At 39.6% G+C, this 26,406-nt stretch overlaps 1 protein-coding gene and 1 long non-coding RNA gene across 3 annotated transcripts; one reads left to right on the top strand and one right to left on the bottom strand.

Annotated features, from left to right (window-relative positions):
- Positions 1 to 1,045: 1,045 nt before the first annotated feature.
- LOC131323270 (omega-3 fatty acid desaturase, endoplasmic reticulum-like) lies at positions 1,046 to 24,849 on the bottom strand. Its single transcript, XM_058354976.1, has 9 exons — positions 24,607 to 24,849; positions 24,208 to 24,505; positions 23,697 to 23,786; positions 23,526 to 23,592; positions 23,312 to 23,404; positions 23,050 to 23,235; positions 22,828 to 22,908; positions 1,529 to 1,666; positions 1,046 to 1,432 (listed from the first exon to the last, which is right to left on the bottom strand). The coding sequence occupies exons 1-9, from the start codon at positions 24,614 to 24,616 to the stop codon at positions 1,238 to 1,240; spliced, it is 1,158 nt and encodes a 385-aa protein (XP_058210959.1). The 5' UTR covers positions 24,617 to 24,849; the 3' UTR covers positions 1,046 to 1,237.
- Positions 9,875 to 12,377, top strand: LOC131323271 (uncharacterized). 2 transcript variants are annotated; one of them, XR_009199139.1, is made up of 3 exons: positions 9,875 to 10,019; positions 10,728 to 11,727; positions 11,847 to 12,377. It is a non-coding gene; the product is annotated as an uncharacterized LOC131323271 (long non-coding RNA). The 2 variants fall into 2 exon arrangements; XR_009199138.1 differs by having other exon boundaries at positions 10,728 to 12,377.
- Positions 24,850 to 26,406: the final 1,557 nt, after the last annotated feature.

The raw sequence follows: 26,406 nt of genomic DNA, 5'->3' as shown, positions 1-26,406 counted from the left end.
TATCTTGCCTCTTTCAATTTGAGAAAATGACAAGGCAACTTTCTCATTCTTAATTCACAAATCCGGAAAAAAGGAAAGGAAAAAAAAGAAAGGAGATATGAAGTAATTGCATATATTTGCTTTTGTCTTTGCCTGCTCTTTTAATTTAGTTGGATTCTCAGTTTTTCAAAGATTTGAAAAAGGTAGATTTGCATTTATGACTGTACGTTGTGCTATATGATATCGTTGGATTTTGCGTGCGCATATATTGACTTTATGCGCAGGAGCCACCAAAGAGAAACAAAATTCAATGAGTTGAACGTTGGGCTACATCTGCAAGATCTTCTGGGATTCACTTGTTCACTATAAAGAGAAGCTCTCTCCAACTTTTAGTTACCAAGTCTTGCAAAGCATTCGAAGAGCATCTTGTTACAATAATCCTAGTCTGGTTTTTTCTCACTGTAGATTTTATTTGCCAGACTCCTCACAAAGGGAGAAAGCTTTCATTGTTGAATCTTGCTTTACTCTTGAGAGGTTGTGAGCCACACTCGTATTTCATCCTTACACTTATCCTACCTGGTGAGAGAGAGAGAACCATATCCACTGTGTATTAGTTAGGTTTGGAGTCTTGGTTTATTGGTGAGTTAACTGGTCTGCGTGTACCAGTAGTTTGAGAGTTTTGTGGTTCTGGTCTGCGTGTACTAGAAGTTGAGATTTGGGCTCTCTGAGTATTGTAAAAAAAGAGTTGGCTTCTGTGAAAACCAACATCGGTGTAAGTATTGAGCATAGTGGATACTAGTGAGTGTTCAAGAGAACCCCATGGAAGAGTGGACTAAGCAATTCGCTGAACCACTATAAAAATCTCCTGTCTCTAATTCCTCTCTTTGATTTTTATTTTGTTGTGCTAACCAAATTGTTGAAGTTTTTCAAAAAGGATTAAATACAGGGTTCCAACCTATTCACCCCCCTCTAGGTTGCAATATCAACTCTGATATGAGCTATATGAGGTATAGACGCAAGCATTTTTGCCGAACACTAATAACCTTTTTGTTTTTGTACTCAAGCATACAAATCAGCGATCATAAACATCAAGATATCACAAGAAGACCACAAATACAATCTTTTTGGTGAGACACTTGTTCTCCAATAGAGAGTACATAAATCTACAGTAATGTCCATTTCATAGGGAACAATGAAAGAGAATAGGGCCAGATGATACAAACCATTTTGCAAGGACCACTTATTCTCTATTAAAGGGTCATTCCATTTTTTTCTGATACGAACCAAATAATTGAGGATCACTCTGATAGTACACAACTTCTCCGGTGTCACTCACATAGTTGTCCTCGTGGACGCTTCTTGCCATGTAACTGTACAAGTGAAACGGAATGGGCCCCGGTGATTTTCTTGGCTCCCGGTAGTATTCTCCAAGCACTGGCTTAGCTGCCTTCGTCTGCATCGCGATAACATAAAAAAAAACCTTTACCATTTTTAATAGGGAACAAATTAATAATCAGACATTTCTAGTGAAATTAAATCAAATCCTTACCGCTTCTACAAGGTGATAATGGGGAATCTGAGGAAACAGATGGTGAACAACATGAGTTCCTATGTCATGGTGGATACTGTTGAACATTCCGTAATCACGATCGACTGTCGTAAGCCCTCCCCTTAAGTAGCTCCATTCCTGTTGAGTGAAAACAAAGGACATGAACATGGCATACTCAATTTGATTCACCAATCTATATTACACCGAACCCTTCAAAACATATATATTCGAAGGACACCCATGTTGAAAATTCTTCAGTTGGACATTTACCGAGGAAGAATGTTTATTAGTATTCAATAGGGGTGAGCAAAATAACCGTCAAACAGTGAATCTAGTCCAAACCAATCCAAACAGACTAGTTTGTTTGGTTTTTTAGTGATGTGGTTTGGTTCTGATTTTAAAAATGTAGAAATTGTGTTAAATGGTTTGGTCTGTGGATTTACATTAACGGTTTTGGTTCCAAACCACCCAAAATTATTTTTCTAATCTAATCCTCTATTCCACCACCCTATTATTTTACTTCTAAATTGATTCCCTAAACTTCTATATGCGATAACCTATTCCTACAATTTCAATACACTAAACATAGGTTCGACTAAGTCAATTGATTTCTCACTCTTTTCGCTCTGTTATGAATTTTCTAATCTAATACTCTATTCCATGGTTCTATTCCTTCACTAATTACTTATATTCTACTCTTATTTAGTTAGTTGATGTTAGTGAGTTTTGGTGATTTTTATATAACTAGTTAGTTTAATATAAGTTTTAGTATTCAATTTTAAGTACTTCAAATAGTTTATGGGGATGATATCTCAATTTCCGAGCGAACCGTGGTTCAAAACCGAAATCAAACCGCCTTTTAATGGTTTGGATTGCTTTGGTTATATGAATTTTATGGGTTGGTTTGGTTCTCCAAATTCTTAATCCGTAGGTAGTGGTTTGGTTCTTGGTTTACTATAAAACCGGACCAATCCGGTCCATGCTCACCCCTAGTATTCAAGTTAATTGTAGACTTGTGCCTAAAAATCTCACATGAATCATGAAATGGTGAAGGCAAACTTCTAAAATAGTAATTCAACTCAAAAATAAAAAAGGAATCTTAAGTTGGTAAAGTCTACACACTCCCGTCCCCTTAAAGGTGTGTACCATATGCACCTATTTCGTGGTCTATATTGTGCCACCTCATAATATATGACCTTGGTCACTTAATAGGTCATTCATAACATTTTAGTGCATCTCGTAACTTTTATACTAAAAAATCGTAACTTATTATCAACAAAATTCATAACTTTTTTTCCTAAAAATAGTAACATTTTAGTGCACCTCATAACTTTTATAATAAAATATAGTAACTTTTTAGCAATAGGATTCATAACATTTTGGTGTGTTTCGTAACTTTTGTACTCCATTATGTTCCGTCCAAATGCGTTCAAGGAACAACGTTACCTATCAGCAAGGAATGTTGTACAATTGTTGTGAAAAGGGTGTGCCAAGATCGTGTCGTGGTATAAACGAGAAGTGAATCATTGTGCCCTACTTCTAACTTCCGTGCAAACGATTGTGTCACAACATCAAAGGGCTGTGAAAGTTGATTCGAAGGTGCCTTGCTCGTGAAGGACCTAATAATTCAGTGAATAACAATATAAAACAAGAAACAAACTAAAGCCACTTGTATTTCAGTGAATAAAGTGACAATAATTATATGAATTGGAAAGAAAAACAAGTAAGAACTCTCTAATATCGAAATTAGGAGCCTTTGATGAAAGAAAAAGTACTAAGTTAGGAAACTAAAAAGTTAAAAACTAGGAGGCTGTAGATAATTGACTGGATATTGAATGATGAGTAGAGAGCCTTGGGCCTATCTTACTTTCCCCTATTTATAACAACAAATCCCCTGAAAAACAGTTCAGAAGGTCCTGAAAAACAACACAGAGGGCCTTGAAAGTGGGCCACGTTCCAACCTCTTCAAAAACTGGTCCCACTTATTTGAAAGGCTTAAAATATTTACCACCATTGATAATGATGGAAACTCTCTTGATTGATGCCATGTGGCCCTTTGAATCGGTCAAAAACTAAAAAACTCATATTTTTCAGGGCATATTCTGACTTTTATGTATGCATTAACTATTTTTTCTATAAAGATGGCTCAATTATGCTCCATGTAGCGATAACGTCTTTGTAGCTGTTATAGTGGAGGAATATTCCCAGAAAAATAGCTCAGAAGGCCTTGAAAAACAGCATAGATGGCCCTGAAAAATGTTGACAATATTTTGCTTGCCAGCAGTGATCTTGGTTTGTTGCACGAAACAAAGAAATTTCTCTTAGAAAACTTTGAAATGAAAGATATGGGTGAGGACGTGATAGGAATAGAAATATTCTGAGATAGATCACGTAGATTGTTAGGGTTATCTCAGAAAGCATATATTGAAAGAGTTTTAGAGAGATTTGGTATGGAGAAATGTACATCTACTGATGCCCCTATTTAGAAAGGGGATAAATTTAGTCTTATGCAATGCCCACAGAATGAATTGGAATGTAAAGAAATGGAAAGGATTCCCTAGGCATCTGCAGTAGGAAGCTTAATGTACGCACAGACTTGCACGAGACTAGATATCAGTTTTGCTGTTGGTATGCTAGATAGATACCAAAGCAATTTGATAAGCCCTCAATATCGTAAATAATAGGGCTTATCTCTCGCATTTTTGTCACACATAAGTGCATAACTTGCTTGATTTGAATGATATTGCACGAAAGGTGTATTTTTGGCGTTTTCAGGTAAATTGTGTGAATAAGACGCATTTGAAGGCCCTGGATAGCCCCGAGTGTGTCCAAGGACCCAAGACCACATGGTGCTTCGCGACCGAGTCCCAAAATTCATGAAAAGAAGCTTTGAAGCATACTCAGGAAACATACTGTTGATATCGAAGTAATAGATTGTGTTCCAAAGGCAACATACTGTTGATATCGAAGTAGAGAGCACTAAGTAGAATCACCATCACCAATTAGATATTAATATCTACTTAAGTAGAGCACTAAGTACTATCCATTGCTCTCTACGTAAGGCAACAAAGTGATATCTAACTAATGGTATTGGAGGTGGCGTCGACCCAATTGATTGGGAAACATGGCTCGGTTTGGTTTGGTACTTTGGTTTGGTATTTAGAGGGTGCCTAGAGGTAGGCATAGTGTTACTATTGATACAAATTACAAAGGCTCACACCTCTCAAACATAGGCCCTGACCAGTGACCCCTCACAATCAGACAGGGTGGTATGCAGGCCCGGCCTTGAGACTTCCGAGGCCCTAGGCAAAGTTTGAAAATGGGGCCTCTCATTTTTTAGTATATTTATGTCCAAGGGTCAAGGAAAGTGAGGGAGATGTGAGGATCTTACCCAAAGCAATTCATTTTTCGACCATCTGAGGGTAAAATTGTCATATCTTTTGATGTACAAAATACTTTTGATCCAAACCACTTGGGTTAGAAAGTAAACTCAACAAGTTTTCCAACGGTTTAAAAAACACCCAAATCCAAATTCGGGAGTGTCCAGAGCGAGCCCGCGAAATTGAAAAAGTGCTTGCAAAATCTAGCCAGCATAGGGATCGACCTCCCTGTGTATGGGGATCGATCCCCCCCACCCTACCAGCTCCTGCAGCATCCAGAAAGCACAGGGATCGATCCCCCAATGTATGGGAATCGATCCCCAAGGCCCTGCACGAACTTTCAGTGGCATTTTTGTAGTTGTTTTGTAAAGGGGGTATATACCACCCTTAACCCGATTTTAGGGCATTCTTCATTTTTCCTTCCTCTCTCTACCTCCCTCTCCTCCTCTCTTGTCTAGCTCCCTTTCTCTCTTCAAAGGAGGGGGTTGCTAAGGTTTTGGGGTAGATTTCCTTTATTAATGTTGTAAGTACTCTTGTTCTTTACATTAATCTAGCTTTTATTTTCGTTTTTGCCCATGTTTTCATATCTCTCTTCGTTTTGCCTTGTGTTTACACCCACTATAGGTGAGTAGTGTTTAAGGCTCGGTCATGGAGTGATTTTTACCCCATGATTTAGGTAGTTTAATGGTTTCTCTCATTTCTTGTGCTTAATGTGGTTTGTGAATGGATTAAGTGTATTTTTATGTAACAAAACCTAGGGTTGTTAACCTCTTTGATTATGTGTAGGCAATGACTTGATCTCTTGCCACATATAATGCTTGGAGCTATGTCACTCTAGGTGTTTGCCAAAATGCCTCAAAGAATTTGTTGAACTATAATCTTTGGTTTAATTTAGGGTTGTTAACTTCTTTGATTGTGTGTAGACAAGTCTCCTTGGCACACCCAATACTTAGAACCATGGCACTCTATGTGTTTGATAAAATGCCTAAATGAGTTACTTTCCATTTCCAAACCCTATTGTATGAATTAAACTTGATTTTCATGGTTAAATCTTCCGGGTGAGATCAAATGATAATGACTCTCACTTGAGTTATCAAAGAGAAGCATTGAACGTCCTAAGTTATGGGCGGAATGAACCCTCAGACCTTGCCACTTTTAATTTCTAGTCAATCTTTGTTTTCAATTAAAGTTTGGAGGTAGAGAGAATTTCCCTCACTCAAAAGTTGGTCGTCTCAAAGCCGAACTAAAGGTTGGCGGTCCTAATGCTAAAAGCCCTTTGTTAATCAAACCTCTGGCCTAGCTCCATTGGCTCCCTGTGGATTCGACTCCGGACTTCCGGATATTATGCTTTCAACTGACTTAGCCCTACGCTTGGGGTATTCTTATTACAATACACATTGAGGTCGCAAGCACAATTCTATAGTAGAGCATTGGAAAGCTGCAAAGAAAGTGATGAGGTACTTGCAGGGTACTAAGGATTACATGCTCACATTTAGAAGATTTGATAATTTAGGGGTGATTAGCTACTCGGATTTAGATTTTGTTGGATGTATTGATAATAGAAAATCTACTTTTGACTATTTGTTCCTTCTTTGTGGAGGTGCAATATCATGGAAAAGTGCTAAACGAACTATCATAGCTTCATCCACTATGGAAGCAGAATTCGTTGAGGCCACGGTTCATAGTTTGTGGTTGCAGAATTTTATTTCAGGACTTGGGATTGTTGACCATATTGCCAAGCCATTGAAAATTTACTATGACAATTCTGCAGCTGTTTTCTTCTAAAAAACGACAAGTATTCTAATGGTGCTAAACACATGGAATTGAAATACATTGTCGTTAAGGAAAAAGCTCAAAAACAAAGAGTGTCAATACAACACATAAGCACACAACTTATGATTGCAGATCCACTAATGAAAGGGTTACCGAAAAAGACATTTAGGGGTCATGCCAATAGTATAGGTCTTGAACGTCACCCATGGAAATTATTATGATCCTGGAGTGTTTTATGCTTTCATGTTGTTTGACATTTAGAGATCTCAATAAAAGTGTTTCTGATATTTTTCCGTTGATAATGTATACGTACATTTATGTGAATGACAAATAACAGGAATTGTCTTTGACAAAAGACATATTATTGTTGGACCTATAAGGTGCTCCTTGTCCGTTTATGACTATGTTGAATAAGTTGTCAATGTTCATAGTACATGGAAGGAACTATGTTAATATCGATGTAGAACCGCCATGACTCACATTGGTGGTTTGTTCAGTCATAGTATTACGGTTGATCGAGCTGGGTTACGAGCTTATACGATTTTATAGCGCGCCTAATGTTTCCATATAAAGCAACTTGAGTTATAATGCGGGCCAAGTGGGAGAATGTAAGAAATTAATGACCCTCGTTAATGCAATGGCCGGATTAGCTTTCTCCTCTCGCTTTTAAGGTAACGCGTAATAACTTTCCGACTCTTTCACATTAACGCTCTTTCATTAATGGTGGTAGATGAAACTTTTGTTTTAAGAAGAGGAGTCGGTCCTCTCTCAGACCATGAAGTTCGTTCAGCTATTACCATCAATTAAGCTGTCATTAATAGTTATAAAGTCTTGAGAGAGAAACTATCCCTCACACGAGCTTACGCTCTTCACAGTTTCTCTGCAATGGATCCATGTACGATGCTATTCTGTTTACGTTTTCCGCAGTATGTTTTATTGGTGAAAAAACATGATAGTTCAAGATCCTAATTAATGTTATTTATTTTAGAAGAAATTAAATAGCCATCCTGTTTCATAGACTTATTTAGGTGTCCATCCTACTAGGTTTGAATACTTAAGTCGACATCCTGAAATTTAAATAATACCTAAAACACCCTTAATCATGACAAATACAAAAATCGAATTTCTTCACCTATATAGTAAAGAATTTTAGGATCTTAAACTAACTTTTTAAGTTAGTTTTACATTCCGAATTTCTTTACCTATTTAGTAAAGAATTTTAGGACTTTAAACTAACTAAAAAATTAGTTTTACATCCCTGATGATTTTGTCGTAATTCCGGATGATTTTGTCATGATTGCAGCTACGGGGACCAAATTAAGTAAGTGATATTGACTTTGTCCAAACATGGACAAAGTCAATATCCCTTATTTAATTTGGTATGTGTAGCAGCTCTATTAAAATATAAAAAAATTATTAAGGGCTAAATGAGTATTTTTTAAATTTCAGAATGAAAACATAAGTTTTCAAACCTACAAAGATTAGGACTTAAGTATCAATGTAGGATAGGACCCCTATTTAAATTTCCCTTTATTTTACAGGATCAAGTCAGGACTTCTTATGGTCAGGACCTTCAGCACCTCCTCTTTTCCAATCGAATTTCGATGATTCGAGCCACTCAATGTGTTCAGAACGTGATTTTAAAGATACCCATGAGAAATTGGCAAAAAAAAGGGCCGGGAAGGGCTTGAATTGAGCAATTTTTTTATTGAACCGTTCAATAAAAAATTGTTGGAATGAAGCCCTTCCTGGTTACTTTTTTTCCCATTTTCTCGTAGGTACTCTTAAAATCATATTCTGATCACATTGAGCGGCTCGAATCATCGAAATTTGATCAAAAAGGAGAAGTGCTGACGGTCCTGACCGTAAGAGGTCCTAACTTGAACTGGATATATATAGTCCCCTTCTCCTAAGGATCACCTTAACTTAATAAAATAAGGACCTCCCTTTTCCGATCGAATTTCGATGATCTGAGCCGCTCAATGTGTTCAGAACATGATTTTAAGGGTACTTGCGAGAAATCAGAAAAAAAAATGATCGAGAAGGGCTTCATCCGAGCAGTTTTTGTTTATTTTTTATCGAACGGTTCAAACAAAACTGCTCGGATGAAGCCCTTTCCGGTCATTTTTTTGTTGATTTCCCACGAGTAACCTTAAAATCACGTTCTGAACGCATTGAGCGGCTCGGATCATCGAAATTCGATCGAAAAATTGGAGAAATGGGGAGGTCCTTATTTTACTTCATTTGAAAATGACTGTATATATATATATATATATGTATGTATATATACAGATTCAATCAGGTAAGGGCGCCCTTACCTTGTTAAGGTAAGGACCTCCCATTTTCCGATCGAATTTCGATGATCCGAGCCGCTCAATGTGTTTAGAACGTGATTTTAAGGGTACTCGCAAGAAATCGACAAAAAAAAATGACCGGAAAGGGCTTTATCCGAGCAGTTTCTGTTTGTTTTTTATCGAACGGTTCAAATAAAAACTGTTCGAATGAAGCCCTTCCTAATATTTTTTTTTGCTGATTTCTCGCGCGTACCCTTAAAATCACGTTCTGAACACATTGAGCGGCTCGGATCATCGAACTTCGATCGAGAAAAGGGAGAAAAAGGGAAGCCCTTACCTTAACAAGGTAAGGGCGCCCTTACCTGATGGGGACTGTGTATGTATATGTATATATATATATATATATCCTTAATACCTTAATAAAACACAATGGTGTGGGCCTCCACACAAGACAAATTGAGTATAAGGGTTGAGATTGAATTGATCTAAAGGTTGAGGTGAGATTTCCCTTTTATTAAACTGTCCAGGCTCTTTAATTTAGGGTGCCGCTATTCGCAGCCCTCTATTTACTCCCGTAGCCCACTAAATTTCGGTAAATGATTGTTGAAAATCATAAATAACATTTCAGTAAATTGCTGTTGAAAACAAGATTATATTTCGGTAACTACATGTCGAAAATATGTTCAACTTTCGGTAAACAACTGCCGAACATGCATTTTCGGTAAACATCTGTTGAAAAAAATATTATATTTCGGTAATTGGATGCTGAAAATATATCTCAATTTCGGTAACTAACTGTCGAGTATAATTGAAAATTTTTAACGGGCTATGGGAGTAAATAGAGGGCTGAGAATAGCAGCGCCCTTAATTTAATTACAAACTGCCATCAATGTGAAATTACTCCCACGATCAAAATTGCCATCAGTTCAAAATTTGAAACCCTAACCATCAGTTCACAGCCCACGATCATTACTCCTACCGCCGTCCACCGCCAGCTCCATCAAACACCGTTGTCCTTTAAGCACCGCTGTTGCTCAATCTCAGGTTAGTGCCCAATTGGGCTTGTTATTATTTGATCAAAATCAACCCCCCTCTCTCCTCCACATACACATACCGCCGGACTTTGTCTGTTGGTGTTTTTTTTTGGGGTGCTTTTATGGTTCTATTTCAATTGGGTTTTCTTCAGTTCGAAATTTATGCCTGCAACATGCTTTTTTGTTTTTTTTTGTGCTTTCCATTCTGCCTTTCGAGTGATCCAGAACCAGAAGGGGTTCCGATACCACACAGACCCATGTGGTGAATGATGGTCTTTGATTTAGGAATAGGTTTCTTGCTCAGCTCACCAAATACCACCACTGACTTACCAAAGGCAATCAACGAAACTGGGATTCTAAAAGAGAAATGGATTAGGAACCCATTAACTCGGAAAGATGCTCTAAAAGAAAAATGGGTTTTGAAAGAAGGAAACTCTATTGTTTGTGGGAACTGAGTGGGTGCGAGTGTGGGAGTGGTTCTCAGTTGGAGAGCAAAACAGAGAGCTTTCTTCTTTTTTAGTGTTGAGTGGGGGCTGTTTGTAGGCAGAGAATTATGTTTTGATTTCAAAACCAAAACGGTTGCCTTTTTATTTTCTTTTCTTTCGCGAAATGAATCCTGCTGGTCCAATTTTTTAGTGTATCAACCTAAATCTCGATCATCCATTCTGAAAAATGATCTACTAAGTAGCAAAATCTTAGTTATATTTCATATTGCTAGGGACCTATTGTCACCACAATTCGAGCTTTACTGACCCCCACCCAATGAAGGAACTCCGTGTTAAGGTAAGGCTTTTTGCCTCATTTTTTTTTAACGTTTGAAATGTTGCCTTTTGAAAAGATTTTGGCAGTATTGTGAAGAATGGTAATCTTGGAAATTGGAATAGCAATGCCAGGCACTTCCCTATCGTTGCATTCTGGCTTTGGTTGTTGTTGTTTAATTGGTTTTTATTTGCATTTGGTCGTTTGGACCTTTTATTGTTACGATGGATTGTGTAAAGGGTGAATTTTTATGGGTCTTGCAATTATTTGCTAGAAAAAGTTTGTTTTTTATTTTAATTTGAGTAAAACTGATCTTAGCTTTTGTACTGCAAATGCAATCTGATCTTGCAAAATTATTCATTGGTGGGATTTCGGGGAAGTTTTGGTATCAGTAATTATGATGGATCAGAGCACAGGGTGTGCCTGTGGCCTTGGCTTTATTGTTTTTGCTGACCCTTAGTGGCAGAGAGAGAAACACAACATTGATGAAAAAATGTTAAGTTGGATTAGAACTGCTGAAGTTGGATAAGAAACACAAAATTCCTCCACCTGCCAATGGTATTTTTTTTTTTTGGAGTTCATCTAAATTGGTATCCGGTGATTCCAGTTGTAATGTACATTCAATTTCAAGTGTTCTTTTACTATTTAGTCTACATGCTTTATTTGTTAGTATGTTTTTCATCCCTCCTGGAAAAAGTCAAATTTCACTTGCAACTAATGGGTTTGATCCTTAACGACTTGATTCTTAATTACTTGATTAAAAAGTCAAATCTGTTAACAACTTATTTGAGTGGATTACTTTGTATTATGAAGTTGTAAAGCCTAATAATTCTTAATGTGTAGACATCTTACTAGGTGGAGTAAGCTTCTTAGTATTAGGTTAGGCATGAACATGTTTTCGGGAAAAACTATTTCATTTGAATGACAATGATAAAAGTCCGTTTAAATGGAGTCTAATTGTTGTGCTCAGGCTCAATTGGAATGGGTTAGGTACTTTTCCTCAGAATCTAGGACGAAAAATTGGTTACTATATGTATTAGGTACTTTTCCATGTCTGTTTTTAATTTTTGTATCTCAGTATCTACATCAACATTTTCTGTTCTTATGCAATGAGGATCTGCATCTAGCTTTTCCCCACAAACAAGATAACAGTGTGCAGATTGGAGCATAAGAAGCATGGATCCTAACTACTCAAAGTGTTGGAGCGCTTCCAAGGTTTGTCCACAAGTTAAGAAATTTGGATTTTCAAATAATTATGAGCCTACCAAATGTACCCATTGATGAATTTCTTGCAATTTGGCATGATTATGATTCCAAACCAGGTTTTAGTTCTCAATATTGCACTGCCAACATTCACATCTTGGGAATTCGACTGTGCTTTCTTGACTAAAGCAGCTTTGATAAACTGATAAATTGCTTGCTGAATTGCATTTCAGAAGAAATCTTGGAAGAATATTTTACTCTTGGCCTATCAAAGCCTTGATGTAGTATATGGCGACCTGAGCATTTCCCCTCTTTATGTATTCAAAAGCACATTTGCTAAAGACATTCATCACTCAGAGACTAATGAAGAGATTTATTTGAAAAGCTTTCCTTAATTTGGTGGAAATTATTCTGGCTTTTCTTGATTTGGATATCAAAAACTCTCTCCATCTAGGATTCACAACAACATAATATAGCCGCAAGAATTTCTGAATGCAACATCTCTTTCCCTTGCAAAATTCGAAAAGCATATTCATAAATTTGTAGTAGTTTGACTCCTTTTGTGGAGAAAGGGATACTCATTTGTTGAGAAGGGGGATACTTATTGAGTTTAATTGACATTGGAGAGTTTTAATTCACGTGCCTTTTTGTGATCACACTTGAAGTCTTATTGAATTTCAAAGTGTTTTTTTTTTCGAAAGTCAATTTCGAAGTGTTCTTTGTAGCAAATTGATAGTTCTTTGTAGCTAGCTTAAATGTATAGTTAGGGGAGTGCCGTAAGCACGGATAATTCTCTTTCGTGCCATTAAGAAGAGGATCACACACTAATGAATCGATTTAGTGTTTGAGCCACTAGTTAGCAAGTGCCGTAGGCACGGACAATTCCAATTGGGGTGCGTACTAATGAATCGATTTAGTGTTTGAGCCACTAGTTAGCAAGTGCCGTAGGCACGGACAATTCCAATTGGGGTGCGTAGTGCTGTAGGCACGGGCAAGCACTAATATATATATATATATATATATATATATATATATATATATATATATGAGACCCCTTCTTATAAGGGCATCCACATTTTTTCATTTTTCGATCGAATTTTGATGATCTGAGTCGCTCAATGTGTTCAGAAATTGATTTTAAAGGTATCTATGAGAAATCGGCAAAAAAAAAAAAAAGACTAGGAAGGGCTCGATCGGATCAATTTTTGATAACGTTTTATCAAAAACTGATCCTATCGAGCCCTTCCCGGTCTTTTTTTTTTTTTTTTCAATTTCTCGCGAGTATCCTTAAAATCATGTTTTGAACACATTGAGCGGCTCAGATCATCAAAATTCGATCGGGAAAAGGAGGCGTCCTTATAAGGGCGCCTTTATAAGAAGATTTGTGTGTGTGTATAAATACTAGGGTTTGCTCGTGCCTGAAGGCAAGGCACGGCGCAATGCATTTTGAGCACAATTAAAATGAATTACGAAATTATTGACCACCCCCGCCAACGAAACTGATTTATACGGGAATAATTCTTTTTAAATTAGGTTCAAACATAGTTCTTTTAGTGCATGCTCATATCCGAAGACGCGGATCAAACAATTAGCACACATGCAAATCAACATTGTAACTGTGAACAAAGTATCAACTTGTTCATGTAACACCAAAGGGTCATTCAAAATTCCAAAATAGCATACACACACAGAGAGAATATGGAATGTTTGGTTATTATTATTTATTTATTTTGGGGGGGGGGGGGGGGGGGGGGTTGTTTGTGGGTGGAAGGTATTCATTGTAAAATCAAATATTGATCCAAAGATAGACAATTTTGTTATAGATTGGACAATGGTGGGAGCTTTGCAATCGAAATAGCCATTTAAATGGAGGAATGTAGGATTTATGGAGCAAATCAATAATTAGGATTTATAAAGAGATAAGATTTAAAAACCGTTCTCCCTTATTATGCAGATATCCATAATGAATAACTTACGGTCACCATCACCAAGTTGCCCACCCATTAGCTTCCTTATTAGTGTTTCCTCATTGTTTATTCAGATGGTCGACTCGGCTAATTAACCCTTTGACTTAAATATATATTTTTATTTTAGAACTAATTATGGAATGATAGTTAAACTATTCTGTGAACGTTTACTACGCAATTAAATTTATTGTGCAATAAATTCAATAGTATAATATTTTAAAAACATTCCAAAATAAAAATTTGGCCTTACATATTTGAAACACTTCAAAAATTCAGTAAAAAAATGTCTCAGCTTGACTTTTTATTACATTTTGACAATTATATTTTTGTGTTTTAGTAATTAATGAAACCAATAAAAGAAGTAAACTATTTGTATTTAAAATAATTCTAACTTCAAATTTTAAAAAATAAAAATAAATCTTTTTGTTTTGTCGAAAGGAAAGAAATAGAGAGGCTTCCGGGAAATTTTTTTTTTTTTTTGGGGTCAATTAATAGGGTTACACTTTTCTTAGGTAATTGCTAATTTGTTGTAATCTATCGTAACATTTTAAAGGGTCCAGATTAATTTTCAAACCTCCAATGGTAAACAATGGGGGTGCATATGATACATGTAGACACCCTATTCTGGACTGTCCAGATTAGTTTACTTACGGTCTTTGATTCCTCAATGATGAATACGATCGAAAACAGCCTGAGGATAATGGTGTGTTTGAGTTTCGAGCGTCCCGAATCTCTTTCGAACCCGCTCCAAACCCTTCAAACCAGAGCCAAACAGCCCCAGCAAAACCCAAATTGGCTTACGCCATTATTCCCTTGGCGCATGCCAGTTGACTGCCACGTGTTGGTCATCGGCCGTTGACTCAGTTTTCACTGGCGCACGCTGGTCCATATGTGGCGCACGCCAGTCAATCCCAGTCAAATCAACTTTATTCAGCCACATGGACGAGACTTTTGTGCCACCCTGACATCGGCTACAGTCTCCCTAATGATTACTCTCGGCAGAGGCGTTCCCTCTCTCTCCTACACCCTCCATCAAGCCAAGTCCCATGCATTTAATGCATGGGAGGCCCTCTCCTAACCTAACCAAACCCTTAACCCAACTGATCAGCCCCCTTCCTCAGGCCCTCTCTCCTTTATAAATACCCCCCTTGTATTCATTTGCAAGGGGTTAACCACATAAAGAACCCAAGGCGCTTTTTCTTCTCTCTTTCTCTACTCCTCCATTGAAAGAGGAAGTAAAAAAGGGGTCTTTCAGTCTCACATTCCACTGATACATGCTCACATTACCACCTTCTATCTCCCCAAATCAAAGCTCAAGCTATCCTTTCATCCCAAGCAAAGGTATACCACCTTAGTGTTCCTTTCTGTTTTCATTTCCTGAGGGGAACCAGTAAGGTCCAGGCTAGTAAGTAATACTAGTCCTGGCCTTAAACTAGTGAAATACAACAGTCGCGTGAGATAAGACATGGCGCACGCCAGTACACTTATGCCATACGCCAGTCATGGCAGTACGTGCGCTACTGGCGTGGGGATCATTGATCGTCATTTAGGTTAGCTTACGTTTCTGTCAATCATCAAAGCATGCTAATAATCAGTTTATTGCTTTCTGTATATTTAGTGCTGCTTAGCTGTAGTAGTTATTGCTTGCTCCTTGTTTGTTCAAAAGGCCATCTGGGATCCTTCTGGTCGTGTTCCAGAGCCCAGATGATGCAAAGCCAAGCATTGGATTAAGGACGGACTGGCGTACGGTCTTCTATGACTGACGTGCGGCAGTGTTGCCCAGGATCCAGTGGCTGGCCCTTTCATCTTAGCTTAGTTTTGGCCTCTTTTCTGTCCCCGCACTATTTTTGGGGCATTCTGTTGTCTTTCATGGCTTCAAGCCATCCCACCTGTCTGTAAACATATCTATTCTGCTCTATTAACTACGTGGTTTGTCCTGGGTGTGCGCTGGTTCCTTTCCAGAGCCTAGAGAATTGCAATCAAAGACTGAGAAACTACATAAGTGGAGTACGCCATTTGTGTTGTGGCGTGCGCAGGTCGTATCAGCATGCACTGGTTTGGCCAGTGCATGCTGGTGCGAAGCCTGCTCACATCCCTCCAGGGCAGCGTACTTTAACTTACTCGGGTTGCTCAGTGCTTGTTCTCAATCTATATTTATCATTACAAGCAATCATTCATAAACATTTTATCACATAAATGCAACTTGTTACAGTGCTTTAATCCCCATTATCTGTTCCGCCGCCCTAACTGGCTAAAAAAATGATCAAATGAGAGAAGGATGCAAATGTTTTATAAAAATGCCCGAGTAGAGACCGATCTCCGGATTGGGCAAGAGGGATGCCATAAAATCCTTCCCCTCTCGTAACCTGGCTCCCGAACCTCAGATATCGAAGGTGACGACGGTCCAGTCTACAAGCCTTTTTCAAAATCAAACAAATGTGGCAAACGTTTTCGAGTTCGGTTCCTTGGGTGTTTTCACTGCTAAAACCCGAGTGGCGACTCTGAATCGAGGCATTTTGCCGCGCACTTCCGAAAAAGGGCCGCACACGAATTTTTCATAATAAAAATCTTCCGGGGGCAAGCGTGCCCACTGTGGCGACTCCGTTGGGGAACACATTGCATTGATTGGTATTTGGCGATTAATATATAATTGAACAATTTTCAAAAGCCTGTCAAAACAGTATGCTTCGCGCTGCTAAAGAACGGAATGGTAACGTAACAGGATCTCAGCATCCGACCAATTCGAACTGGGGCTTTTTACTATTGTTCACTTGTGTAATTTTCTCCAAGTATTAATTAACAAAAGTGAGCCAAACTTCAAAGGGCATTTGTTTTCAAAACGTTGCATTTCTCTCTCATCAAATCATTCTTCGGCATTCTCTGTTCGCATCGATGGTTGGTCAGCCCCGTTGAGGTGTTTTAGGTAACTGGCACAATTTATTGGAGCTCGGGGTCCTCGAACGCCCAACAACCTTGGACGATGATGAGTCGTACTACCGTTCGACCGTTGCTTTGCTCTACGCGTTGCAATGGGAGGTATATCGCGGCTCTAGTCAAAGGAACCCCTTAAGCCAAAACCGGCCTCTACAGCGCTTACAAAGCACTAGAACCTTTCAACCTAGGACAGGAACCCGCAGGGTAGGATTATTTGCATCTAACCCTCATATCCTGTCTACGTGTTACTGCTTTCCTTATCGCATGCCTGTACATACATTCATGACCGTTTGCGTAGGAGCATGCTAGGGCGGCTTTTAGGTTTGTCTTTTGTCGAGTCTGTCTTGCGCCCATTCGACGTTGCCTTGGACCGATGACGAGTCGTGCATCTCGATGGTGCACGTTATCAAATTTTCAAAGTCTTTGAATCAACAATGTTTTGGGAAATCAAGACTTTCTAAGTCCTTGTCTAACGCCCAATCGAAGTTTTAAACAGAAAACTATGAACAACGGAGAGAATGCCGTGATACTTACACCATCTAGATTAAGTGCTAAACACTTACACCATCTTGGCTCAGTGGAGTGTTGCCACCTACGCCGCCCCGGTTCCAGTATCACGTCATCTACTCCGAGTTGTTCCAACCTCTAAAGTTGAAATTTTGAGAACAGAGTAGTCAAAGACTTAGACTATTTTGACATCTCTTAGTGTTAGTCGATTCAAACAAGGATACATCGTCAAAAAAGAAATCCGAGGATTCTGGCAGCATCCGAATGTCATGAGACAAACTCGTTTCTAGAGTCTAGGAGGACACCAACGACAATGATGTGCACATTGCATTCCTTCAAATTCTTTCAAAAAGCTTGCTGCAGGAACACCACTAAGTTCTCATTTACTTTGCTGTCCAAAGCTCTAGGCCATTTCACCGAAGGAAAGAGCCAAACCTACTTAGGAGCGTCTACCAGGGCTATTTCACCGTCACTTCCAAAGCCATGTTACCCTCCTCAATCATCAATCCAAAATGGCAGCACGAACAGAGCTAGCTGAGCTAAAGAGGGTTGTTTAAGAAATGAACCAGAAAATGGACAAACAAATGGCTATGGTCCAGGGGCTGGTTGGCCTTTTCGCCTCCGTCATGTCAAGGCCGGATCTGGGGCTAGTCAAAGAACCTCTTCAGGCCTGCCACACTCCTGCGGTCGGAACCAAGCAGTGCTCGAAGGACATTCAAAGACCTGATTGAGTTTCATGAAGCCAGGACTCACCCGAAGGAGAATGTTGGATCCTTGTTCAAAGCCAACGCCGAAAAGGAGGATATGCGCGGCAAAGAAATCAATCCCAAAGGCAAGAGAGTGCATCATGTTCCTCAATCTGGTCGTCGGAACCCACCAAGGACCTTCTCCCGCTTCTCCACACCTTTGTCCTCGGTTTATGAGAAGCTCCTCGAAGCTGGCTTCCTCAAGCCACTCCTTCCAACTCCTTCGCCTCGAACATTCCCGGCATCCTACTGTCCAAATGCCTATTGTGCTTTCCATCAAATGCCTGGCCATCCCACCGATGCCTGCTTCCGTCTTCGACATGAAATTCAAAATCTCATTGATAATGGCACCATTCAAGCTCCACTCCCATCAAAGCCCAATGTCATATCCAACTTCATACCCCAACACGATTCCAACCCATGTGTTAGCTAGATATCCATCAACTCTACTCAAATCAACTCAAGCTCCACTCAAATCAAACCTAGCTCCACCATATTCAACCCAACCCTTTTCATTATCCCAGAAAATCAAACCAAGCCAATTTTGTCTCTCCCATCCGAACCCGAGGCTAACCTGATGACCATAGGTGCAGTCGAGGTCCTTACCGCCGATACCTGGGTTGATAGTGATGAGGAGCCTATTAAGGAGGAATTCAAGAGGAAATTTAATCAATCAAAGGAGAAAACGGACTGGCTGAGATCCTTCAATAATGAGAATTTGGGGCTGTTGTTCAAAGAGTTCTCTCAAGTGGGTTTGGACGGCGAAGCTGAAGAAGCCGAAGTGCTGTTGCTTGAGCCTGTTGTCCTCTAGCTCCCACCTTTCTGCGAGGAAGTCAAAGGCAACTATAAAAGTTGCATTTTCAAATCGCGTCTATTTTGCATTGACACTTCCGAGTCTGAGTCTGACACAGTGTTTGTCAAGTCGTCTAAGTCTAGCTCTAAGTCGGAGTTTGTGCCTCTTGGCCCTCCATGTCGTAACTTTTATTCTCAATTTGAGTCTTTTTGCTGTACTTGGCAACCCCGAGGGTTCTTATGATATACATTATCCTGCTTTTAAGTACTTTGCTGGCTTTTGAATAAACCGTGTCGACCCCGACGACGAAGGGATAGATTTCGATGGGATCATCCCCAAGGAAATGTATTCCCTCGCCGGAAGGGAAGACGAAAGGCATGCTCAGCCTCTAAAAAGAAGAAGTAATTTCAAATAAACTTGAAAGATGGGGCAGACCCCCGGATGGTTCAAATTGGTTCAGCGCTGTCCCCATAAGAGTATTGCGCCCGTTCGGACTTGTTCAAAGAATTTAACAATATCTTGGCATGGTCTCACAAAGACACGCTTGGCGTTGATCATGGGATAAAGAAGTATCAAATCCACTGCCGCCGAATGCCAAGCCAGAAAGCAGAAGCTCAGAAGGCTCCAGGCCTCGTACCATGTTCAAAATAGTAACAGCAGTGTTCCATCACGCGCACATTAAAAGGGTGTAAAAGAGGTCTAGAGCGAGGCATTTCCAATTGTAGCAGTCAGGACCCTTTCACTATCAAAGCCCTTCTATCTGGGGCTACAATCAAAGATCATCGACCTCGATGGCAACAAATTCAATACTTTGGTCAACCTAGATCAACTCAAGCGTTATTATCCCTGAGAGATGCTCGTTGGATCGAAAACCACTAGGGTGGGCGATTCCAAGCAAAAGTTAGAGCAGCCTGCTAGACCGAAAACCTATGTAGGCGGTCTAGGCAAAAATGAATTGGCCAAAAGTCGAAAGCTCGCTAGATCGAAGACCTGAAAGGGCGGTACTAGGCAAAAGATAGAGCATAAAAGGAGAGGTAAAACACACGAGTGAACCTTTGCCTGAATTACGTTTTGACCTGATTCTTAGAAAGGGATACGTAGGCAGTCTCTCTTCGAGGCTCGGTCATACTTTATCAATTGGATCCAAGGTTGACGTTTTGGTGCACATCAAGGGTCAATTTCAAGTCAACGACGGTCCACCCGTCCAATGTTTCTCTTTCCCCAACGGAGTCGATGCTTTTGCACAATGGATCATTCCCCAGGAGAGTCCACATGATTATGCCTGATTAGTTACGGCGACAAAGCGGCGATCTATTCGTCCATCCAAGTTCGAATCAAACAGGTTCTTTAAAGTTCCCGTGTTCTGGATAGCCTCGAAGAGGGTGTCTAGAAAACCTTTGACGTTACTTGTACCCGATCAAATGGTACTCCAAGTGCCGTCATAGGGGGGCTACTGTAGACACCCTATTCTGGACTGTCCAGATTAGTTTAGTTACGGTCTTTGATTCCCCAATGATGAATACGGTCGAAAACAGCCTAAGGATAATGGTGTGTTTGAGCTTCGAGCGTCCCAAACCTCTTTCAAACCTGCTCCAAACCCTTTAAACCAGAGCCAAACAGCCCCAGCAAAACCCAAACTGGCTTACGCCATTATTCCCTTGGCGCACGCCAGTTGACTGCCACGTATTGGTCATCGGCCGTTGACTCAGTTTTCACTGGCGCACACTGGTCCATATGTGGCGCACGCCAGTCAATCCTAGTCAAATCAACTTTATCCAGCCACATGGACGAGACTTTTGTGCCACCCTGACGTCGGCTATAGTCTCCCTGATGATTACTCTTGGCAGAGGCATTCCCTCTCTCTCCTAGACCCTCCATCAAGCCAAGTCCCATGCATTTAATGCATGGGAGGCCCTCTCCTAACCTAACCAAACCCTTAACCCAACTGATCAGCCCCCTTCCTCAGGCCCTCTCTTGTCTATAAATACCCCCCTTGCATTCATTTGCAAGGGGTTAACCACATAAAGAACCCAAGGCTCTTTTTCTTCTCTCTCTCTACTCCTCCATTGAAAGAGGAAGTAAAAAAGGGGTCTTTCAGTCTCACATTCCACTGATACATGCTCACATTACCACCTTCTATCTCCCCAAATCAAAGCTCAAGCTATCCTTTCATCCCAAGCAAAGGTATACCACCTTTGTGTTCCTTTCTGTTTTCATTTCCTGAGGGGAACCAGTAAGGTCCAGGCTAGTAAGTAATACTAGTCCTGGCCTTAAACTTGTGAAATACAACAGTCGCGTGAGATAAGACATGGCGCACGCCAGTAAACTTATGCCGTACGCCAGTCATGGCAGTATGTGCGCTACTGGCGTGGGGATCATTGATCGTCGTTTAGGTTAGCTTACGTTTCCGTCAATCATCAAAGCATGCTAATAATCAGTTTACTACTTTTTGTATATTTAGTGCTGCTTAGCTGTAGTAGTTATTGCTTGCTCCTTGTTTGTTCAAAAGGCCATCTGGGATCCTTCTGGTCGTGTTCCAGAGCCCAGATGATGCAAAGCCAAGCACTGGATTAAGGACGGACTGGCGTACGGTCTTCTATGACTGGCGTGCGGCAGTGTTGCCCAGGATCCAGTGGCTGGCCCTTGCATCTTAGCTTAGTTTTGGCCTCTTTTCTGTCCGCGCACTGTTTTTGGGGCATTCTGTTGTCTTTCATGGCTTGAAGCCATCCCACCTCTCTGTAAACATATCTATTTTGCTCTATTAACTACGTGGTTTGTCCTGGGTGTGCGCTGGTCCCTTTCCAGAGCCCAGAGGATTGCAAACAAAGACTGAGAAACTACATAAGTGGAGTACGCCATTTGTGTTGTGGCGTGCGCAGGTCGTATCAGCATGCACTGGTTCGGCCAGTGCATGCTGGTGCGAAGCCTGCTCACATCCCTCCAGGGCAGCGTACTTCAACTTACTCGGGTTGCTCAGTGCTTGTTCTCAATCTATATTTATCATTACAAGCAATCATTCATAAACATTTTATCACATAAATGCAACTTGTTACAGTGCTTTAATCCCCATTATCTGTTCCCCCGCTCTAACTGGCTAAAAAAATGATCAAATGAGAGAAGGATGCAAATGTTTTATAAAAATGCCCGAGTAGAGACCGATCTCCGGATTGGGTGAGAGGGATGCCATAAAACCCTTCCCCTCTCGTAACCTGGCTCCCGAACCTCAGATATCGAAGGTGACGACGGTCCAGTCTACAAGCCTTTTTCAAAATCAAACAAACGTGGCAAACGTTTTCGAGTTCGGTTCCTTGGGTGTTTTCACCGCTAAAACCCGAGTGGCGACTCTGAATCGAGGCGTTTCGCCGCGCACTTCCGAAAAAGGGCCGCACCTGAATTTTTCATAATAAAAATCTTCCGGGGCAAGCGTGTCCACAATACACACCTACATAAGGGGTGTGTATTGTAGCCTTTCACTCTTAAGGCCCTGTTCCAGAACACTTTCTTAAAAAATAAGTACTTATTTCACATATATTTTTCAACTAAAAAATAATGTAAATGAAAAATAATTTTTTAATTTTTTTTGTATCGTATAAAAGATCTCAATGAGATCTATTAAACAAAATCCATATTGATAGAAAAATTATTTGCATAAGTACATGATTTTTGAGCTTGAAATTACATTTTTAAAAAATAAGTACTTATTTTTCTTTCGGGAACGGAGCCTAAGTAATATTATGAACGTTTTGTCATTTTGCATATCCGAGGTATGTAGATAAATCCAAAAATTTCATGAATCGACACACGATACCCCTAGTCTAGGCAACAACGGTATCATAAGTGATAACAAGAACATTTGCACATAATTTCCCCACAAACCTAAAAAGAGGCACTAGAAAACATTGTTAGTACCTTGCCGCGGTACCAAGGAAGCTTCTGCTCATGGCCATGGTGATGCAAGTAAGTAACAAAGTCGAACCACATAACAAAAACCTGCAGAGTTATTAACCCGATTCAGAGGAGTTGATTAAGTCCAAGCCAAGTGGAGCTAAACTACTAGTTTTGAACCAGTAAGTTCTTTCCTATCTGCTGAAATTTGAGCAACTCTTATTGAGAATACAATGGTACACTTACCATGAGTGGAACACCGTAGATCTTGAGCATTTCAACAAGCCCTATTAGCTTGGTTAGGTAGTAAATCAGGCCAACCATCAGGGCCCAACAAATGGTTGAAGTGATCACGTACATCCTCTCATCAGGATGGAATAAACTACTATAAGGATTGAATTGAGAACGTTTCTTCCCCGGAGTCCCAGTCCACTGTAATCCAACCCAATGGTAGTTAAGTTTTCTCAGAAGATTAGTGTCATGAATGAATTTATTAAAGGATTCTTACCAAATATATGGGTTGTGCAAACAAGGGGAAAGGCATTTTAAATCTGAGAATTTTGACTTTAATATCCAAAGACTTGTATCTACCCTCGGTAATCTGGAACCATACGAATAGTTAGACCCATAACAATATGATCATCAACGATCTTATGACCAGAAAGGAGGAAAATAGGAGTCGGTTAACAAAAGGCTAGGCATAGGCGAAATTGTAGGATTACCGGTGCCCATGCTTCATCATGTTCAACATTTCCATGGTTCTGATGGTGCCTTCTGTGGCTAATTCTCCTGTAACATCTCTCACAGCATATAACATTCATCTTTCTTAAAATCAGGCAAGAGAGATGTACAAATAGAGGCATTATTAAGTAGGAAGGTAATCAAGAACACACCATCCATGGTAAGGTACGAGAATTGAAGAATGCAGGAGATGCCCAACGACACAGTTCAGCAAGGGACTGTCGGAAAAGCTTCCGTGGCCGCTGTAAAAACCCGGAAACTCAATACAAAATTTCATGTTTTTTGTCAAATCAATTTTGCAAATTATAACACTTCTCAAAAATTTGTTTCCAAAACTAAAACAGCGGTCGTTTTCTAGCGGTGTTCTTGTTAAAACCATCATTTTGAACAGGAACCCCAAGCGATTGGTCGGGTAGGAGCATGACAAAGAGTTAAAGACTTATTCCCCAAGCTCGTTGGTTCAACTCTCACCGTTAGAGAAACCCCTTTTCCGGGATCAGTTAAGGTGAGAGTAAGCTAGCCCGACACCCGGTTGTAGCAAATGAAAAAACTATCGATTTAGTGATTTGATTTAGAAATTTTAGAAATTTAGAAATCAATTTTTAACAAATTGATTTGCAAAGGGGAAATTGGAACAATAAAACTAGGTGAGCATTATGTTACCAATCATGACCAAGCACAAATAGTGCCCAAAACATGGTCCCCTGTGCAGCCCAGTAAAGTGGCCAACCAGCCCAATTGTTGAAGTAAATTGCAACAACTGCAAGTCCGAAAACAACAAGGACATCCCAAATCACATAACTCAGAGACTTCCATGGGTCCTTCACCCAACAGTGCTTGGGAATGGCAGCTCGAATCTCGGCTATCTTAAACGGAGGAGGGGCCCTCGGGTCAAATTCCCCTTCATTGCTGACCGTCTTAACGTGATCAACCCCGTTAAGAGACAAGCCATTCGGTGAAGCTACAGAGATAGTTATTAAGCCGTTAGCACCGCGGGAAAAACCATCATCTATGGTCATTTCTGTGCATTCAACCTACTCTATGGATAGTGAACATATATACCTTTACCCATCTGAAAGTTGCTCGAGGCAGTCTCTTCCGCAGCAAATTCTTCAGATTCCCCTATTGCAGCCTTGATATCTACCTCTGTATATATAAATGTACGTATAGCCCTTTTGTTGTGCTAGAGTTTTTAACGCCAGTATGGAGCATGCAAATGAGGTCCAGACTAGGTAGAAGCCAATTTGCTTCCCCCTCTGGCTCCTGGGTTTTGCTGCTTCTTCAATAGCAGTACTCTACAAGTCTGTGGTGTCTATATAGAGAGTCCCAAATTTCTATATAGATTAGGGTAATTTCTGTCTCACAGGAAGAGAAACTTGGGCAATGACAACCTAATGGGAATAGTTGAGGTGCGCGTAAGTTGATCCGGACACTCTAGCCGTTGAAAAAAGGAAGAGAAAATCACGAAAGATCCTTTGTAACTAGTTTTTGGTGTACCAGTATATCGGTGTATTTTGGGTCATTAGATTGTGTTAATTTTTTATTTTTTATTTTTCAAGAATTGTATGTGATCCAACAGCTGACAGTTCTTTGGGGTACAGAGATATAGAGAATTTCGGTACAGACAATTGTTGTTACTAATATAATATTTTACACTTATAAATTATTTAATTGGTCATTGAGATGATATTTGTCATCTATTTGTGTTTTTAGGTAGGCTCCTATAGAAAGTATTCTCCAAGTAAAAGATTGATAACGTGGGGCAATGAGTTGTATACCCCTTAGATTGGTCTTCTCAGATTCTTAATTTTCTCCTAAGAATTAGAGAAATATTCTCTCAACCCTAACAAACTATTGTTACATTATAATTCCTACTATATATTTGTCATATACCTACGCAGCAAAAGTAGGGAAAAATCACTGAGTTCTTATTCCACTCATTATCTTTGAATGTTATTTTCCTGACCATATGTTGCTCTTCCAATTTCCTCTACTCCTATATATCTCTCACAGAAGCATACTGTTCATATTACAGCCTTCATTATCACAAATTTCTACGACTATAATGTGACATAAATTTATATTGATTTCTGAGTGTTCGAAAACTACATGGTTTGTAAGTTTGCTTCACTGCACAGAAGGAAACTTGAATGTCAATGTATCTTGGGAAAGGAGTACTATTCAACCCAGTGTAGGAGGGGTATATCGTTCTTTAGGAGAGCGCTATCACGTGCCTCGACCACCCCATAGCCTATTCTATACCTTTCTCTATTTATTTAATTTTGTCAATTTTATCGATGAATATTATTTAGAATTGTTATTCCTTATATTGCATATATTTTCTCTAACAGTCTAAGGAACGATATTTAGGATTTTCCGTTATAGTAGAATTTTAATTTGGGTGGTCGTTGTGATTAGTGCTGTTGTGCTAAAAAATTGATATATGCACATAGTTTAACTTGCCTTTGCTATGAAACTTCGTTACACTTTTGCAGTACATCATGTGATGTAGTCGTTGTTTGCTCTGATTGGTCATCATGGTTCTATTATAAATTCGTTGATTAGTGATATTATTTTTAGTTGTTCTTTTGTTTTGATGATCTAAACACTGGCAGGCTTGCATATATAATATTGGTATGCAATTTGTTATTCTTGATTTTAAGAGGAAACAAATCCCTTCTTTATAGGAGTATTTGATTAATCTGCATTCAGGTGTGATTAAGGAGTAAATTAAATTGTTTTTTAATTGGCCGTAGACCTTGAATTTAGACATATACCTCATGCATTTCTAATTCCTTAGTCTGGTCATGATAGTATTTGTGTGGAACAAAAACTGGAGTGAGGAAGATTTGAGGCTTAACC

Source organism: Rhododendron vialii, chromosome 4a (genome assembly GCF_030253575.1).
Source record: "Rhododendron vialii isolate Sample 1 chromosome 4a, ASM3025357v1".
NCBI lineage: Eukaryota > Viridiplantae > Streptophyta > Magnoliopsida > Ericales > Ericaceae > Rhododendron > Rhododendron vialii.
Note: the sequence above shows the minus strand (reverse complement) of the source record. Positions and strands in the feature narration are given on the sequence as shown.

Excerpts from the sequence above, each read along its gene's own strand:
- LOC131323270 (XM_058354976.1), bottom strand. Across the intron at positions 23,787-24,207 it reads TTTGTGCTTGGTCATGATTG|CGGCCACGGAAGCTTTTCCG; the intron begins GTAACATAATGC and ends GGGTTTTTACAG. Across the intron at positions 23,405-23,525 it reads ATGATGAAGCATGGGCACCG|ATTACCGAGGGTAGATACAA; the intron begins GTAATCCTACAA and ends GTATGGTTCCAG.